Source organism: Pleuronectes platessa, chromosome 9, assembly GCF_947347685.1.
Source record: "Pleuronectes platessa chromosome 9, fPlePla1.1, whole genome shotgun sequence".
NCBI classification, from domain to species: Eukaryota; Metazoa; Chordata; class Actinopteri; order Pleuronectiformes; family Pleuronectidae; genus Pleuronectes; species Pleuronectes platessa.
In genome coordinates this window covers 22263290-22282627 of record NC_070634.1, presented here as the reverse complement: position 1 = coordinate 22282627, position 19338 = coordinate 22263290, and the positions used below count along the sequence as shown (strand labels likewise).

Genomic DNA, 19338 nt, shown 5'->3' with positions numbered 1-19338 from the left:
TCGGCCAGCATGCCTCAGTGAGAGAGTGGCAGGGGACGCCTCCCGTCCCGTGTGACAGTCAGTCTCTCTTTCGTCACATGTACGCAAGTGATTTGATCAAATCACGTCTCTCGCTTTTACTGGGTTATGTCACAGGCGAGAGCAGGAGGAGGGAACTGGGACAGAGAGAGTCGACGCAGGAGGACGGAGAGGTGGAGGAAATTAGGCGAGTTCATTTGTGTAACACATTTCAACTGCGTTCAAAGGGCTTCACACAGGAGGGCATCATGGAGGGCATCATGGAGAGATCTGATCCTACTTGAAGAGGAGGTTATATGTACATGTGAAAATGAAAAAAGAGGACGAGGACATTTAACTAGTGACCCTGGTGATATAATTCACTCATGATTCTCTTTTAAAGCAAGGTTGGAGAGACCACAGGTGTAGGGCTCTCATCGTGGATCACTATGCAATTGGATATGAAGGGTCAAGGGTGGAAATTATACAAGCCCATATAACATGTAGTTTTTTTTTTTAGATTAGGTTTGAATAATTTCTTTCAAGAAGTCAGTATATTCCAATCATGATTGATCCCTCAAACGTGTTGGGTTTTATCCTGCAGGGCTGTAACTCCTGGGATCCCTTTGCACCACTGGGTTTATTATGTTTGTAGAGATGGAAAAGGACTTATTGCAGAATATTGTATTTCTTGGTTCCATAGACTTTCCTGTCTAACAACACAAATGTGGAAAATAACGTGCAATAATAACATTCCTGCAATCATTGCTGCATTAACAAATTCTTTACACAGTGTCCCAATTATTAAATAAACCCAATTAATAATGCCGCTGCAAAAAAAAGCTTAAAAACTTGCTTTTCCCAACCTTTCCAGTTAATGTTTGTGGAAAGTCGCTGCAAGTAAAAAGGCCCAGTTGATCCAATCACAAGTTGTTGTTCCTTTTTCCATTAAAAGTTTTTTTTTTACGTTCATACCTTGACTGACGATTCTTTTGTAAAAAAAGACATGATCACACACTGTTTGTCAGAGGTGAGTTTGAGTCTTTGTTGTGTTAACATATATAATATATTTATAATGTAACATGTGTTTTAAATGTTTGGTATTGGTATTTAATGTTTGTTTTAAAATGTTTGATATCTGTATGTATGTCTTAAATGTGGACCCCACTAAAAGTAGCTCTGTCTTAGGGTAGAGCTAATGGGGATCCTTCTAAATAAACAAATAAACAAACATATTCAAAAAAGGAGTAACATTTTTGTTGTGTGTGTTTTTGTGTGTGTGTTTGTGCGTGTGCCTCATGTCACATCAGGACAGTCCTGTCAGATTAAGTGTGGGCCGCGGTGCTGAGTCTGTGTCACACAGTGTTCCCGTCTCAGCACATTAGAGCCAAACGTCTGTGATGATGCAGAAAAACACATCAGAGAGAAAGAACAGTAACAGAGTGCAGATGTATTAAAACACACTATAATATCATTTGATTTTTTATTTTTCCTTCCCAGCTCTGTCCTGAAAATTGAGGTCAATGTTGTTTTTGTTCTTCCCACAGCACAGGCCCGAGTCGGCTGACCTTAAGATTCATATAGTTTTCATTTAGATTCTGGTCGACTCACATTGAATCAGAACCACCACGTCGGACTCATGGAGTTTTCCTGTATTTGTCAAACTGGATTCCGTCTTCCGTAAGAACGATTCTTAGAGAGTTCTATCCAACAAACATCGGTCTGTCTGTGGAACACACATCTCATGAAATCTTCAACTTATTGGCTTCACACTTGTCATGTGTATTGTTGTTGCCCAGTGCTGTGCCAAGGCTGGTGCGATTCGTATTGGTCCATCTCATTTAATATTAATTAACTGTTAATAAACAGGAAGCCAGAGTTGAACATGTCTTGTTCCAAGTCCTCTTATAAACTCCATCAGCTGTTGGCAAACGGGTTAAACTAACCATCAAAATAGCCACCAGGTTTTATTTAAAAAGGATCCCTTCCCATTTCAGAAATTGTCTTTAAAATAAAAGCATAAAGTGTGTTTTGTTGCTGCTGTGCTTTATTTTGAGTTGCACAATAAAGCTTTTATTTTGAAAAGCTGTGAATCATGGGTCAGGAGATAGCTGACGTGAAATGTATGAAAATATGGTTCATCAGGGGACTGTCTGACCTTGAGGGGCGAGGGGGGGTGGGTGGTTTATTAGTCTACTGAGTGCCATTCTATTTTATACTGTCTTCCACACTAGAGGCTCCTCAGCCCAGGACCCAGGTGCTTTTGGACACGGCGTAATGAAACATGACTGACGTGTGATCGAACCAATTTGTCATTCACACCCATAAGTAAAGCAATCTAGTCCATGGGGGGGGGGGGGGGGGGGGGGGGAAATGAGCAGAAACAGATGGAATATATTCATGCTTTGCTTTTAATCACTTCATAGAAAAAGTATTTCAGATTTATTCTTGAACACAATATACAATATAATACCATACATTGTGTGAAACATTGAATAACCCACCGGCAATAACTGGCGGACTTGAACATATTATTGACAATTAGAAAAAACCCCACCTCTCATGCAGATAGTGCTAAATCTGGCTAACCATTTGGACACAACTAGGACCAGGAAAAAAAAGGAAAAAGCTTGAACATAGATAAACAATGTTAATACTGACAAATTTTGAATTTCAAAACTGCTAACAAGTTTGGTCAGAGAGAGTTCACACATTAGCACAATCAGTTACATAAGATCGTGTGTTGTTGTTAATTCAGAACGAGTCACGTCTGTGCTGGGCGTATTGTAGCATGCTACCAATACCGTCCCCGTCTTATCTACTTGTACATGAAGTGTGTCGAGTGTGAGAAGGAGACGAGCGCTTGGTGTGTGTCAGTCGAGTCGGTGTCAGGCCTCGTATCAGCGATCTGCGCCCACACGCTGGATGAAGAAGCGACGGCTGCGACGAGCCGCTGAGAGATAATCAGCCACTTCCACACTTTGATACCGAGCACTGACTAAGCTTCTGTGTTCCCTAGCTTTTATGTGTCCTATAGCCAAGCCTATGCTGTTTAACATGTCCTCTATGTTGCCTCCGGGTCACCCAGATGCTGCCGTCACATGAAAACCTTGCACTGTCAAAAACTCTGTTGATCTAAAATACTTTGCAATCATCAAAAATTTAAGACATTTTAATGAATGAAACTTATTTTCCAGAAATTGAACGGTTAAATAATACAAAAAAGATTTTATAAAACGATGCTAAAGTAAGAATATTTTTGGTTTAATATTCATGCATAATTTTTTCACTTATGTGTGTGATGGTACATTAAAAGACTTTTAACTTTTATGTAAAAAATTAAATATAGAGTTAGAGTTACAAGGTTCTCATGTGACAACAACAACATGTCTGTTTAGCTGCTGCTCTGCTGGGCAATAATATCTATATATAGATATCTCCATATATATATATATATATATATATATATATATGTGTGTGGGTGTGTGTGTGTGAAAACTATATATATCAATATATAATACATCTATAAAAAGACTCTAATCCAGAGTCTTCTACACATTAGACACCACCACTTCCAGGTAATGCAAGTGCATATAAATTAAAATAGATTTTACACTGAACCAGTATTTCTTATTTACAAGCTTAAAGTATAGAATAAATACACACTGTTATAAACAGCAAAAAGGACCAACTTGAGCTCCTAGCGACAAACAGTAGCGACAAAGGTGTGGAGTGATTGGGGGGGGTAAGGCCTGGTGACAAAGTCAGCACATCCAAACACACACACACACACACACACATACAAAAAACATCCGCACGTACAAACTGCACACAAACGATTGCCACTTAAGCATGCCGGAGTGAAACTAGATGAAGTACCTTGTGAGTCAGTAAACCAACATGAACATGGAGAGAGACGCCATTACAAAATGCAACTGGAACATCCAGAAAGATTCAGTCACGGAAGCCACGGCAGGAGAAACGTCTGCAAACCATTATTCAACCCGTTTTCCCTTAATGCATCAGTGAGGGAATCGAGCAGAGACGTTTATTTGGTTGGGTTTGAAAAAGTAGAGCATCTAATTATTCTGTCGGCCACACTGATTCCAGCGGAACAACCTGTTTCAAATCCTAATAACTCCTCCGTTCTCCGGGAACCCGACCCCGTGGAGACGGAAATAATTAAAGTGACGTCAATGAGCAGCATCGGCGCTCGAGGGATTTGTACCAAGAGGAAGAAATAGACCGCCTGATTGTTTTTTGGGGGTCGTGTCAATGGAGCCCGGGGGGGGGGGGGTTGTATATCACGGTGTTGATTAGGGCGTGAGAGTGGCTTTCAGACAGGCGACTGTAAGAGTACCTTCCATCATCTGATCTGGGCTGGACTGCAGGGGGGGGGGGGGGGGGGTTACATCACATGGGTCTGGGGGTCAGGACCCATTCCCACTAACAGGATTATTAAGACTGCAGCATACCTGTGGGCTAAAAATAGATCCACCGCTGTTGTGCATTTTGTCCTTGGCAGACTTCATTTTGGATTTTTACCCTGCGTCTAAGCAGGTTGTTGTTTGTTACTAGTCGTGCTTACGTCCAAACCAACACAACAAAAAGCTGAAATCATACTAATAAAATATCCCATTAATGAGAATTCTGCAGGAATATCTTATTGTATGATTGTAAGTCAATGTTTTCATATCCTGACCGAGCCAGTGTGTTGCATCTGAATAGAAAATATAGGAGGTACAAATGGTTTGCAGACAGGTACAAAGAAAGAAGGAAAGATGTGTGAAGCGTGAAAATAGACCCTAATGTATTTCAGTGTGACTGTGACATTCACCGACTGTAACATGAACCACGAGTGTGTGTAACAAACGCAAAGAACACGTTGTGCTCAGTTCGGAAAACAGAAATTGATAAAAAATGTGCGTTGAATATGTGGATGTTCATGTTTCCCTATTTAGATGAGTTTGTCCGAGAGTTGTTTGTCGACGTTTGTTTGGATTTCTCTATTGCCCAATACATGGAAGACTGTTCTCTTTTTCTTAAACATACAAAAAAGATTTTGCTCTTTCAGATAATAAAAAAAAAAAAAATATTTCACAGACATACTAGAGTGTTCAATAAATAAAAAACTATTATAAAGACAATAGTAAAAAAGGCACACAAAAGTCCTTTGACAAATGGTACAGGAAAAAAGTAAACACTTTCTCTTGCTATACAAACGTGTCTCCATCTGTCGATCTTGACTCTATGCTACTTCTAGATCATATCTGTAAAAAAGTCTTTAAGGTACAAAACTTCTCTCAGTAGTGTCATTGTCCATTTTCATAACGCCAGTCCAGAAAACGAAAGTAACCATTTCCCGAACTGGCCGAAATCCTTCAAAGCTCCAACCCCCGAGTCTCGTCTGTCCACCAGGACTAAATGTTCGCAGCAATTATTTCCTGAGAACTCTGAAGCCGCTTCACTGAAACTGTCCGTCCTCGTCTGGCTTCGAACACCCAAGTGCAAGACGCCCGTGTGCGGGCCAAAACCAAGCCCCTGCCTCTGTGGGCTTGTTAAAAAGCACAGCTGCAAGAGGATTTCCCCTCTTTTCCGCCAAAAAACTTTCAAATCACCACGTGAGGATGATGCTGGAAACCCTATGTATCTGTGGGCGACGCCTCATGTGTCACGATTTCTATTGCTGACGTGGGCTCGATCATCCGGCCCCCCTCGTGCTCCTGACTGTCCAAGTAGTCCAGGGGAGGAGATCCCACACTGTCCTCCTCCTCTTCTAAGTCTTCTTCTTCTTCTTCTTCGCCTTCCTCCTCGTCCTCCTCCTCCTCCCCTTCGCCGTTTTTCTCTATTCCATCCAAGTCCTCCTCCTCCAAGGTCAGCTCAAACTGGAACTTCTCCCCGCCCCCTTGGCCTCCGGTGCCGCCGCCGCTGTGTCCGTGCGAGCCCTGGTCGTAGAAGGGGGGGGAGGGACTCTGGGGGATCATGCTCTGGTACCAGTTCCTGTTGTCTTCCAGAGTGTCCAGAATGTCCTGGGCGTCCGGGTGGACCAGATCTGCCCAGGTCTCCCACAGAGGGTGCACGATGTAGTCAATGAAACCCACCTGAAAGAGACAAACAGGAGTAAAGGGTGAGGTTCTGTTGAAGCTTTGATGCACCGACGCTAATCTGCACATCTATCATTGTTCGGCCATGATTCAGGTTGCATGTGCTTTGCTGCCTACCTGGCTCTTTTCCACCGAGGCTGTGTGTTTATCACACATGGGGCTGATCTCCATCCCCCTCTCCCTCTCTCTGTCTCCCTGGTGGAAGAACTCATCCATTATCCGATCGGTCCACTGACGATACAGCTCCAGGGACTTGGTGGGGTTACTCAGGTCAGCACAGTGCACCATGTTACGTAGCACCTGGAAATAAAGCAGGAGTTCAATTTAGTAACAACATACACGCTCTGAATACCTTTCCAAAACATGGTAGCGCCTTTACATTCTGGTCTGAATCAGTTTAAACCAGATGCTTTTTAAACAATATCCTGAAACAGTAAAAAAAAGGGGCTGGATGCAATGATTCAATTCAGCATTTAACGCTAATTGTGTAGTGATGAGGTTTACACATTTAATAAAGAAGGGAGGAGGAGGGGGGCACTTAAAGGCAAAAGAAGATGGATGGAGTGAGAAAAAGAGTGACGGCTGGAGCAGAGGTCAACGCTGGCTATTGATCAGAGGCTATTAAAGGGATAGTTCGTTCTAAAACAAATAAGAATACTCAGAATCTACTCACCACTAAGCCAATGGACGAGTGGGGGAAGTGTTAGAGTCCACAAAACACGTTTGAACATTTAGGCTCAACAGAAGTGTTTTATGGACTCAAACACTTCGCCCACCCGTCCATCAGCAAAGTGGTGAGACGATAATGAGTGAATTTCCATTTTTGGGTGAACTAACCCTTTAAAAGCAAGTGGAGTCTTCCAGTATGTTCAGTCACAAACCCAGAGCCCATAGCATGTGTGTGACTGTTGCTCTTTGTTCATGAGGTGAGTCGTTGTTACCTGTATCCTGTCGGTATAGTTGTCCAGCAGCAGCACTCCAGAGCTCGTCACCTTCTTGGTCTCCACCATCGTCTTCAGATCAGCCAGCAGACTCATGTGTTTGGACATGTCAGTGGCCAAGACCTGGATGAAGGAGGACAACCTTTAGCATCAAGATAATTCACACAGGTGGAGTTTTTTTTAGAATCTGACAGGAGAATGTGATGCTTTACCATGTCGATGACCATCTTGCGTAGAGACTGTCTCTGCTTCTTGGGGATGTTCTGGAAGATGTCACAGTTGTCCTCCTGCAGCAGCTTGAATCCCACGGCCAGGTGATGGTTCTCCAGCACGGACTCGTCGTTGTACATCAAGGCCAGCTCGGAGTCTGGAGAGAGAAGTAACGACACATATTAACATTTAAGTCTTTATAGACATCAGCCGACACACACTAGCTGGCTTGGTAATTCTTTCACTTACTGGTGTTGATAAGGAATTGGTTTGAAACTCCAGGATGGTCAACATCGTGGATAGCTGCGCCGAAGATGGCTGCTAGGATCTCCAGATCTGTGAAGACCGCCTGTGAAAGAGAGATGAAAGAAAGAGGGTGAAATAGAACGTTAATCAATAGGTTCAGAGTTACAATCTTGCAATTCAAATATCAGATTTTGAAATTCGATGTGATGAGAAATTCGGATATCTCTGTCCTGGCTTGCCTTAACAGAAAACAGGCGATAGCTCAGGTCACACAAGGTGAAAGAAGTGTTATTCTAAATGACTTTCCCTTAAATCAAACAAGCTATGTGACTCTCTGTGAAAATCCACTGTGAGAAAGAATAACCCTGCGTCTGAAGAAAGATTGAGAACCAAGCCGAGCAAATGGCATCAACATTTAGTGCTGGGGCATTCTGACCTCAACTCCACCTCCCCGGGTACCTTCACTTTAGGAGAGTTGAATGAAAAATCTAACAACTGAGGAATAGATCGATGAGCGTGGAAGGAAAGAGGGGAAGTTCTCAGAGTAAGCCGGAGGGGAAAAGATGATTCAATGGAAGGAGGCCGAGCTCCTCAAAGCGTTAGCGTGACACTCCAGAAGAGCGGCACGTGTGTTGATGTAAGAGCTCACGCTAATTTCATTTCCTCTCATTTCTGTGGGTGAACACTGGTCAGAGCCGGAGGAAACTTCTCATCGTGGATAATGAGACGTAGCGTAAAAAGAGCCTGATCCGATTTAATGCGACTTACGTCCAGGGCTGGAGTCGACAGGAGGATGTGGGTGGATTGGGCCACGTCAGCAGCATGTAGGCTGTTGTGGTACGCCACGTCTGAATGGTAGTGGTCCTCCAGCGTCATCATGTAGGCCACGAACGTGTCCACCGGGATCTTGAAGGTTTTTAACATGTCTCGCTCCTGGAAAAACAACAACCAAATAACTTTAGAGCAGAGTACATGAAGACGACAGATTTCACATTTCCTTCATGGTGTTGGATGCTAATATCGTCTCCTCCATACCTGGAAGATGGCGTACATGATGCAGGTCAGAGGTCGGCTGTTGGAGAACTCGGACACGGTGAAGATGTTCAGGCCCCACTTGTTCAGATCCTCCAGCTCCTTGGCCAGCAGCTCCTCTTTGTCCGTCTTGACGCCGAAGCGGGAGATGCTGCTGGTGGAGAGCGAGGGCCCGTGGGAGACCTTCTTGACCCCGCTGATCTGGGTCATCAGCTGCTGCTGCTTCTGCTGCTGCTGCTGCTTCTTCTTCTCTCGTGTCTTGGACGTCGGCGACGGGATCTCCACGTCATTCTGTTTCTCTGTGGGGGGGGAAAGAATGGGGGGTTTCTGTTATGAGAGAAGTGCGAATGTTGTTAAAATTCCCTTGTGAGCTCGTGTAGCATGAGTCTGCGTTTTCGGCAGGATTCCTCGGATCCCCAAGGATCCAGTTGCCCTTTAAGAAAAGCTGCACCTGCAGTGGCTGCATTTATCAATTAATTCATTCATCGTCTGTCCCTCCATTCATTTGTTCATTCGTGCTCCCTTCCCTCCACCTGCAGTCTCTAGGTCTGAACTCCCACTGTTCCATCCTCTCTTTTCCTCCGCCTCCCTCGCGGCGCTTCCCCCCCCCCCCCCCCCCACCTCCGTCTCACAGCGGGGGGCTCGCGTCTCATCTCCTGCTCTTTTCACTCTCATAGGTCAGTCCATTTACAGCCGGAGAGCTGGGGGGCCTCGGCGCAGTGGAGGCGGACCCATAAAGTCGGCCATTCAATAAAGCCCCATCTTTTGAACCCTTATCAAATCACTTAGGACAGAGGGGCGAGACTTTTATGTCTGGTTTATTTTACTCTTCAAGTCTAATCCACTGTGTCTCGCCTGGCCACAAATCAAATACAAAATGACAAAGTATGCAAGGCTTTTATGCAATATCCCTGTGAGAAATTAATATAGATAAACGCCACATTTCTTATAAGAACATGCAGCCTCGTGTGTTTGCTGCAGTCACAGAGGAAGTGGATGAAATCCTGCAGGGGCGGCCCATCGGTATGTGTGTGAGCCGTGCACTCATCTATCAAGCTTCGACTCATCTCTGGCCTATCAGCCTTCCCCCTGTGGAGGGTTATTCAATTACCAGCTGTAATTCAAATGATCACTCTCTCTCTCTCTCTCTCGTGCACTCCCTCCATCTCTCTCTGTCTTTTCTATGCCTTTCTCTGTGTCTCTCGACCTCTCCTTCTTTTTTGTCAGTTCTCCAGTGGTAATTGAATACGGCCAATTAAGTGCTCTCAGACATGTGCAGCGTGGGAAACAAGGGGGAGAGCAATATATTGCCCTCTAATTTATTACAAGCCATCATTATCACCAATGCTGTGTGCTGTTCGTGTGTGTGTGTGTGTGTGTGTGTGTGAGAACGACTGTGCGACAGACAAGCTTCTCATCATCCATTTTTCTACAGAAGCAGGTACAGTAAATACCAATCCACACTTTGAGAGCACAGTTACCCAGACATCTTGATCCCTGTCTACGAATCAGATTAAGTCTCAGTTTCAGTCACATTTCAAAAAAGTAATGAAGCCGATAGAAGTAAATATGTCTGGTGCTCTCCTCTCTATCTCTCCTATACTTACTTCTCCCTTTCCTCTCCTCCCACGTTTATTTCATCCGAGTCCTTTTCATCAACCTCCATATGCTCCAGTGTGAGACACGAGGATACAGCGGGGAAGGTGGACGGGGACATGTTCTCTGAACTTGGTGCTTTTTGCCATTTCCCTGATTAAAGGGAATTATGACACAATGTGTTGGGGGGGCACATGTGAAAGGCCAGCATGCTGTCGACCAACAGTCTGAGATGAAAAGACCCAAAATCCAGCTGGTTTGAAATTGCCCTGGATGCAAAACCCTTTGATCTGTATTTATCTGGAGAATTATTCAGGTTCCACAAGCCCAGTTTTACCAGTAAAATAAAATAAAATCCACAATTAACTGCTGGTAAATCTAGATATCTGCTAAATAAATCTGAAATAACTGCACTACCAATATGATATTAATCTCAATGGATGGAAGGATCTAATAACTGAGGCCAAACCACACTGTGCTGCTTCAGCCATTTCCCCTCTTTCCTCATTAAAGTCTCCCTCCTCTGTCTCTCCACCACCACCAGCAGGGTAATCCTGACTTCTCTATCCAGGCGATAGTCATCTCTGTCTGGGCCCTCAGGGCAGCAGCAGAGGGTGGAGGGACAACAAGGTGTCCCTGCTGACAAAGATGCATTAAGACAGGGGATGAGTCACCCAATCTGCCCAGCGCATCCCCCTGCCAGCAAAGGGGGTTCCTCCATACCTCTGTTTTCTCCCTCACTGCAGTCAGCTCCTTCACTCCCTCCCACGTTCTACTGCCTCTCCTCACCCCTCCTCTCTCGCACTGTATGATCTGGGGGGGGGGTATGAGGAATCCGCCAACAACACAACACCGGAGCAGGGTGCCAATGGATCGGAAGCCCCGTGTGTCTATAAATAGTCTTGACTACAGCTATGTGCATTATGTCTGGCATCTTATTATTGTCTTAGTTTGACCATCTGCAGCATCTTTACCTTGTTAACCTGTGGATAACCGAGCTTTGGTTGTTTTTTAAACAAGTGCAGGTTATATTCTATCACGAATCATTTCCAAACAGCCGAGGAAAAGCTTCTCAAAACAATATAAACCCAGAGATTCCTCAGATCTCACATGAACATCCTGAGCTGACAGCATCCCGCTCCAATCCACTTCCCCTGAATCCGGCTAACAAGCTCACACGTCAGTCAAACTGGACTTTTCTTTTTTTTTTACAGCAGCCAGTCACCTTATTGATTTCTATTCCTCTGGATACTTTGAGAAATGTCGTCTTTTTTGTTTTAATGGCCATTCTGAGCCCAACGCCGTGGACATCTAGACAAAGCTTAATGGCGCAGTGTTTTGTGGTACGCCCCCACAGAAGAGCCTGCCAGAGCAACTTGCACAGCTCAACATCACACGAGAGACTGAACCTGCAGAATAACATTGCGGCAAAGCAGGGAAGTGGGTACTTGTGTCAGCCACTGTTATATTTGTTTTGTGTTTTTTTTTAAGTATTGTGGACACACAGATAATGGTTATTCCTGTGAAGGTGGATTTTGAAAACGAAATTGGTGATTGTGTTTTTTTGTGTGTTCACAAACAAGATCTTTCCGTTTACCTAGGAAGGTGTTGGAGATGAATTCGGACACCTGGTTCCCAGACCGACTCATCTCAGATAGGTGCGTCAACTCCCGATTCAACATTCTCTTGAACTGCAGGAGAGGGAAAGGAGGGAGGAGGAGGGAGGGAGGGAGAGAGAGAGAGTTAGAAAACATGTTGTCATTTCCACAGAGGGGAAAACCTGGGAGGAATTAACTGGACATGATTCCATGGAAAGTACAACAGTGCCCAGTTTTCATCCACCAGATCCAGAATATTATTCAATTACTGAGTACAATCTTATTTCCCCCCCCCACTTTCCCTTTAATTAAGTGTGGATCATTATTTGTGCCACCAGTGGCGAGGCCATCACATTTTAATAACCCTCAATTCACCCCCTGCAACTATTTTATAACACTGAATCACATTTTTGGGTTTTTTACTTGCGTCAGTGTGAAAGAATCTCAATGATGTCAAGAGGAAAATCTGCACACTGCCCCCCCACCCCCCATCCCCCCCTCGCATTCCCCCTTTGTACCCAGATTTCCCGTGATTTCCATGTGTATTTTCATATTAAAGATAAACGGGACAGATAATGGGGACAGATTTGACAGCACACAGAGATCCAGGCACTGCAGGGAAGCAGCTGTTTATGACAGGCTGATGCATGCGCGTGCACACACACATGCAAACAGACACACGGCTCTGCAGAGGGCTCAAGATGGAGCCGGAGCCACAGAACACCATTCTGCCAGACCCCCCCCCCACGCCCCCCCCACCTCCCTCATCCTCCCCAGCATGGAGGAAATATTTCTTGGTGCAATTACACAAACAGAATATTCTGAAAAGCTGCACAACAACAACAGTACAAATCAAAAATGGTTCATCTCTGCATAAACAGCTCGTGATAAAACAGCAACGCATCTCAGAGAGGTGCAGTGAAACGAGTGTGGTATCCCGACCAGCTACGTAGAAGAGCGCCACACACCTTAATGTAACCCCAAGACACCGACAGCAGGTAATTGGCTTCAGGCATTTTGGACCCGGTTTTCTCGTTCCTACACAAAGCCAGAACTGTAATCCAATGGAAAAAGGAAAAAGAACAGAGGCAGATGAACAGGATTCTTTTCCGATGGCCCCCAAAAAATCCCCTCTTCTCTCCTCTTGCGTTTGTCTTCTTAGGAGCTAAGAGAGCAGCTCGGTGACGTCTCACTCTGCCTCTCAGCAGCAGAAAGAAGGGGCCAGCTCTGAGGCTCCATGCCTGGGGACGGAGGGACGGAGGGACGGAGGGACGGATGGATGCAGGGGGGATGGATGCAGGGGGGATGCGGGCACAGTGGCCAGGCTCGGCGAGGAGGAGAAGGAGGAGGAGGAAATCCAGCAGGGCTCGGTGGATCGGCTGGAGCAGCAGCAGCTGAAGCCGTGAGCTGGGGACTCTCAGCACACTGGTGAATAATGGAGAAGGAGCTAGGAAGGGAGGAGGGTGAAAAAAACAGTGATGGAGACGGGAGGAGGCGGAGGGAGTGAGGCAGCGATGCTCATCTGACTGGAGGGGGGGTTCCTCCGCTGGATTTGTCTTGCTTCGCTGCTCGCACTGATGTAGCTCTCACGCCCCCTCCTACCCTGCTCCTCTCCCTCTCTCTCTCTCTCCATGTTCCTCCCCTTTTTCATTCCCTCCCTCATCCATCTCTTTTTTCCCCTGCTGTAATCTGCCAGCCATAGCAACACTATTCAGAACACATGATTTGACAGAAAGTGGGGAGAAGGGGGGAAACCCTGATTGCAGCTTTCCATCAGTGTAGTGCAGGGCCTGATTGATACTTGATATCCACACATGGATTCCAGATGTAACTCTTTCATTTTTCCAGCTGTACGAGAGCTGCGGAGAAATCCTCTTCAGTTTCCAGCCCCTGTAATTACCTCTGAAAGGGTTTTTTCCTTTTTTTGTGAAGGAATGTCATGCCCCCCCCCCCCCCCCCCCCCCCCCCTCTGCAGTGAGACAATGAGGCCTGAGGAAGAGGCCGGGGGATGTTTTGAGGAACCAGTATTGCAGTGCCAGTATTTCCATCGCCATTATCTCTATAATCATCCGCTCCTCTCCCGCTCTCCAGACTCCTGTTGTCTGCTGACATCCCCCGAGTGCAGCAGCCATTGTGGGCCACTCAAAAGCCTGTTCATTATACGCATCCCATAATATTATTAGATGCTGTCAGGGTGTCCGCGGAAGACTATTTTTAAACAGCAGGGAGACGACTAGAGAGGGGGGGGGAGAGAGAGAAAAGGAGGGATGGGAGATAATTGCATCCTTCCCCAATTTAGATGACACCAGGCCGCGGTTTTCTCTTACTGCCAGAGAGTGCGTGTGTTTGTGTGGGTTTGTGTGTGTTTGTGTGTGTTTGTGTGTGTGTTTGTGTACACACCAATTACCAGAACACCCCAACGCCATAGCAACAGCATCAGTCAGCCAGTGTATGGTTGTTGGGAGAGGAGGAGACAGGAGAGGAGATAGGAGACGAGGCTTCCCCCTTCTCCTTCCCAGGCAGACATGTGGTGCAGCTGCTGAGCTGTCACAAGGACGCAACACACATCGCCTTCGCTCGTCCGCCAATGCCCTCCCTCCCTCCCTCCTTCCTTTCCCTCCCTCCCTCCCCCTGCTCCATCTCTCCCTCACTCTCCACCACTTACATGTCAATTTCTCTCCTGGCTGCCACTGCCTCAGTCATCAATCTCTCTGTCTGTCTGGCTCCCTGGCACAATCAATGGGCTGTCCTTGGAGCAGGTGTTGCTACTGCTGCAGTGTACAAGGCTGGGGCCACCTGACTGGAATATACTGTAACACCAGTGCCACTGGCCAGTCTCGAGGAGGACTGGTTTTCTCATTTTCTTTGTTGTCGATCGTCACGACTCTGTCTGGTGAAGCAGTCGAGCTGCAACTGCCTCGGCTAATAAGAAACTGTCCACAGCTCTTATCACTGCAGAGCCTCAAACCACGGGGAGCTGTAAACGGAGGCTCCCCGACCATTCAAGCCCAATATACAGTTGGGAAAAGATGATGGGTCGATCAAAGCTTCCCGGAGAGGATCCCGGATTATCCTCCCACTGAGGGAAAGAACCAGAAGAAGGGAGGCGGGACGGGAACAAATAAATAAATAAATGCAAAAACAAGGGGGAGAGAGGGGAAGGGAAGCTCTTTATATAATAGCTCTGCTGCATAATATATAAAGAAACCAAGAATAACAGCGGGGGATGTCTCTGTGCGAAGTGTCGAACAGCTATATGCTTCCCCCGGAGGCTAAGAGAAAAGCCTCAGCGCACAGCAACCCACAGATTCCATTATCTGCATTCAAGCCCAGTTTATGGTGACACAGCACATGCTCATGTTTCTGGAAGCGTGTGTTTCCCATGTTTTGACTCACTCAGGAGCAAAAGGCAGCCCAACACAATGACACAGGTGCACTATTAGCCTAGAAGAGTTCTGTGGGTACCTCTTTTACATATCCACATCTTTCTTATTCTGTTATTCTATTATTTTTACATCCCTCCATCCACTGGCATCTTTTATTATTTGATTTTTCCGTGCCACTACCTGCCACTCACCATTTCTACCCTGGCCTCTTTTATTCATCTTTCCCATTTCCTCCCTCTTTTGCCCCACTTTCATTCACTCATATTCCATCCTTTCATTCTCTTTTAGCTCCTAAACAACATCTTCTAACCTCTCACACCCCCCCCCCCCTCTCTCTCTCTCTCTCCGCCTGTAGGGGTTGTTTCTTTCAGCAGAGAGCTGCAGTGACAGAGGCAGTGGATGTGAATGTAGCCTGTGGTAGTTCATCTTGAGAGAGAGAGAGAGAGAAGGAGGGGGGGGGGGGGGGCATAACGCTGAGCCTCCTCCACTCAGGCGTGATCCTATCGGACAGCTCACTGTGGAGGGCGGTCAGGCGGACAGGTAGGCAGGGAGGCAGACACGGAGTTTCCCTCCGACACGTGACTCGGATGTTTTGCACTCACAGCAACACGCCTCTGTTATCGGACCACGCAGCCACAAAGCATCAAGCTGTATTTACTGTCACTTTTGAAGCTGATTCTCACGTTTGAGCTGAACCATAAACACAATAAAAATAGTAATTTTTATGAGGAGTATTTAGTCTTTTTTATAAATTTGACTGAGCGTTACTGATTTGCTTTCTTGGATCGATTTTCTTTGTCCTTTGTCACTGTTGGAAATACTTAAAATTGCCTAAAACATCACGTAAAGGCCTGAATAGCAGCATCCAGCTTCTTCACCTCAGAATGAAGTTGTGCCTTTGAGCCACAAGTGGGCGCTCTATGCTCAGCGTGCTGTGTTCAGAGAACAGTGACCCTGTGACCCTGCAGCGACAGAACATACAACTGCAACAGGGGCTTTGACTATAAATCATCTTCCCTTGCCACATTTCCAAATTTTATATATAATCAAAATGTACCCAAACAACTATGTAGTGACAACAAAGACTAGACACTTTGACTAAACTGAATCTCTGTTTCCAATAAATAATGTAAATCAAATGATGAACTGTCGTCTTTTGCATTTTCTAGTCCGATAAACAAGTCAAAGCAGTTTACACTCCAGGTCACATTCACCCATTCACACGGCGCTTGCTCTGTACATATAGATATGAACCACTTCTCTGACACTCACTCACAAACCTATGGGTCATCATCAGGGGCTTTTCGATTCAGCCTTTTGCCCGATGACACAGGAACCATCGACCTGCCGATTCATTCACACATCATACACCAGTATACATCTCTGCCGGCTGACTTATTCTCTCAGGATTTATTTTTCAGATGTTGCAATGTGGGGACGTCTGTGTTAAGACATGCTGTGACATAACTGAAGTAATAATCAGGAACTCTACCTACGTCTGCCCTGTGCGTGTAGGGCAGGGGTATAGACGACTCAGAGCAAGCAGCCTCTCACTTCCTCTGACTCAAGCACTCATGCTCGTGTGTCTGCATGAGGAGGCATGGATTCATGTAAATGTGTCTCTGAAGCCAGGAAGTATTGAAAAAAAAACAGGAGGCAGAAACTGAAGGAGAAATGCGTAAGTGTGAGAGCGATTTCTCAGCTGAGTGAATCATTCCCATCACACCCAGCAGCACTGGAGCCTGATGTGGTCTGCAACACTGTATTTGTCTGGATGAGGGAAGTTGACAGGCTGCACGGCCGCTGCTTCAAACCAAAAGTCAAATACCGCAGCGCTTTAACAGAAGTCATGCACGTATGTCAGAAGTCACAGAATGATTTATGGGACTCTCTGCATCCCCTGTTTGAACGGAGCTGCCTTGGAGCAGCACCAAACCACATCACAGACCGAGAACCTCTCCCCCCCCCCCCCCCGCGTGACCCGAGTGTTTGGACTCAGCCAGAACCCCAGAGAAAAAAAACATAAAAGCTCTCTCGAGGCATTTGTTCTTAAAAAGCTCACGTATCAGCTTCCTTGTGTGAATCCACAGTCACTTCACTTATTACCCCATCGTCCTGATCATACACAAGTTTCTCCTGAGACCAGAGAAACACAAACAAACAAGTTCATTTCTCTAAAAGGACTTTATCTCGCCTGTTTTTCGAGCCTTTGCTAAGCCGCTCCACCAAGTACCAGCTAGTCCTGCATGATTTATAACTTGAGGAAATCAGTTTGTTCCAAGGAGAACAAAACAGCATTTGCATTGAAATGTCCCCATAACTTAGTCTAGGACTTTTAAAGGCACAATAGCTTACACTCAGAACACGACATGGAGACAAGTCTGCAAGATCAGCACTGAGTTCAACTCAGATGTTGGAGAAAACATCTGAGTATCTGTGTTTTAGCTGCAAAAGGATCTATAAACAGCTTCGTTTCCAAGGGTGTAAAAGGTTTTCTCAAAAGTAGAATTCATGCACCAGTCTCCTGTTGCTCTAAGTTGAAAAAAATTTAGATAGAAATTTATAAAATGTTTTTTACAGCTCCGGAAACTAAACATCTCATGTTCACAATGCGATTTAATGATGAATCTTAGACGACAGAGGACAAACGCACAGGAAGCATCTGTCGAAAATGTCAACGACAACATCATGAAGGTCCCATCACGTTGAAGCAACGCACAAAAGTGGAGCACCCCAAAACCAGCACAGGACAGTCCACGCTCAGGACACCAGAACAAGTCAGAACATGAGAAGAAACTCTATCAAACTCACCTTCCTCCAGCCATTCAACTTCCCCAGCTTCCTCTCTTTCTTGTCAAAGCAGCAGGCTCCCATGTTTTCTGAGTTCAGAGCAGAGGGCTTCTGTCCGTTTTAAGCTTCTGCCTCAGTCTGACTCCAGCATGAGTAAAAGGACCAAGCTCCGGCTCTGACGCTGGGAAACGCCACAGCTCCAGTGACTCACTCTGGGCTGTGAGGTCTGACTAGGCTTTACCTCACACCCTGTCTCTGTGTGTGTGTGAGTATGTGTAGCAATGGCCGAGAGAAAGAGAGGGAGCGACACACACACACACACACACACACACACACACTTCTTCATGGGGGTAGTCCCGCCTCTTGCCTCTTCTCAGCCCTGCAGCTGCAGTCACAGCCCAGAGGTTCACTTTCAATATGGCAATGATCATTCTGGTGACTACAACGTTTCCTGTTACATGAATTTCATGGATTTCCATGAACTGCAATTACAAAATGAAGAAGTGGAGTTTGTTGAGATAAACAATGTTCAGCAGTTTGCTGGTAAGCTGAGCTGCTTGATTCTCATGTTTTATTTATGCATGACTAAGTATTAAAAGGTCTGGATAAAAGCCGACAATGGTCAGAAGCATAATACATCAACAAATCTCTTGTGTGTCATATTTCTATCCTGTTCATGTAGTCTGTGTAGAACATGTAGAAAAAGCCATACAGCAGATGTTTTACGTTTTTAATTGAAGCTGCAACTAACTTATTTTATTGACCGATTGATCAGCTGATTCGTTTTTGGATTTATTTTGGCTTTAAAATGTCAATTAAGGTGAATAATGTCAACAATGGTTTCTCAGAGCCCAAAGACATTCTTCTAAATGTCTTTGGAGATTCAATTATAGTTGATCAGTCAATGTTAATATAAAGAATCTGTAACTATTGAGAGTTAATTCACTATTGAAGGAATTTGGGGTTAATCGATTGTTGATTTCTTTGGTCTGACAAGATGTTAAATGAAATTATTTGGGCGTTGCAAACTGTTGGTTGGACAAGACATTTGATGATGTCACCAGGAACTAAATTAGATTTCTGATGCTTTACAGATCAAATCAAGAAAATAATCGTTAGTTGCAGCTCTAAAATGTCTTGTTCGACCCCAAACCTCTAATAAAAGTATGTTAAGAAGAGAAAAGCAGCAAATCTTCACACTTTAAAAAGCTCTTGCACCGACTGCTCATCTCTGCTCTCGAATTTACAGTCTACAATTTAAATAAATTCATTGTGTAATAATATAAAACGGACCAAATCTTTATATTTCTGAAGCTTGTAAATGTCTTAAACAATCATCCAAATGTCCGTTGACACTTTGTTCACTCTACAGAAGACGCACACGGACGCAGACACCACAGCTCCAAACAGGCCTTGACCCGTGTGTCTGCAGCGACAC

At 45.3% G+C, this 19338-nt stretch overlaps 1 protein-coding gene across 3 annotated transcripts in view; it reads right to left on the bottom strand.

The window, feature by feature from the left end:
* Positions 1-2390: 2390 nt before the first annotated feature.
* pde4ba (phosphodiesterase 4B, cAMP-specific a) overlaps positions 2391-19338 on the bottom strand; it is a 66665-nt gene continuing 49717 nt past the window's right edge. Inside the window, exons 1-9 of one of the 3 annotated variants that reach the window (XM_053431278.1) lie at positions 17922-18234; positions 11724-11817; positions 8534-8829; positions 8267-8431; positions 7502-7601; positions 7255-7409; positions 7043-7165; positions 6219-6401; positions 2391-6098 (exon numbers count right to left, since the gene is read on the bottom strand). In XM_053431278.1, coding sequence (XP_053287253.1) covers positions 5640-6098; positions 6219-6401; positions 7043-7165; positions 7255-7409; positions 7502-7601; positions 8267-8431; positions 8534-8829; positions 11724-11817; positions 17922-17984 — 1638 coding nt within the window. In that variant the 5' untranslated portion in view covers positions 17985-18234 and the 3' untranslated portion in view covers positions 2391-5639. Of the gene's footprint in view, positions 6099-6218; positions 6402-7042; positions 7166-7254; positions 7410-7501; positions 7602-8266; positions 8432-8533; positions 8830-11723; positions 11818-12692; positions 12950-17921; positions 18235-19338 lie in introns of those variants that run through there. The other 2 variants (XM_053431279.1, XM_053431277.1) reach the window with 2 other exon arrangements.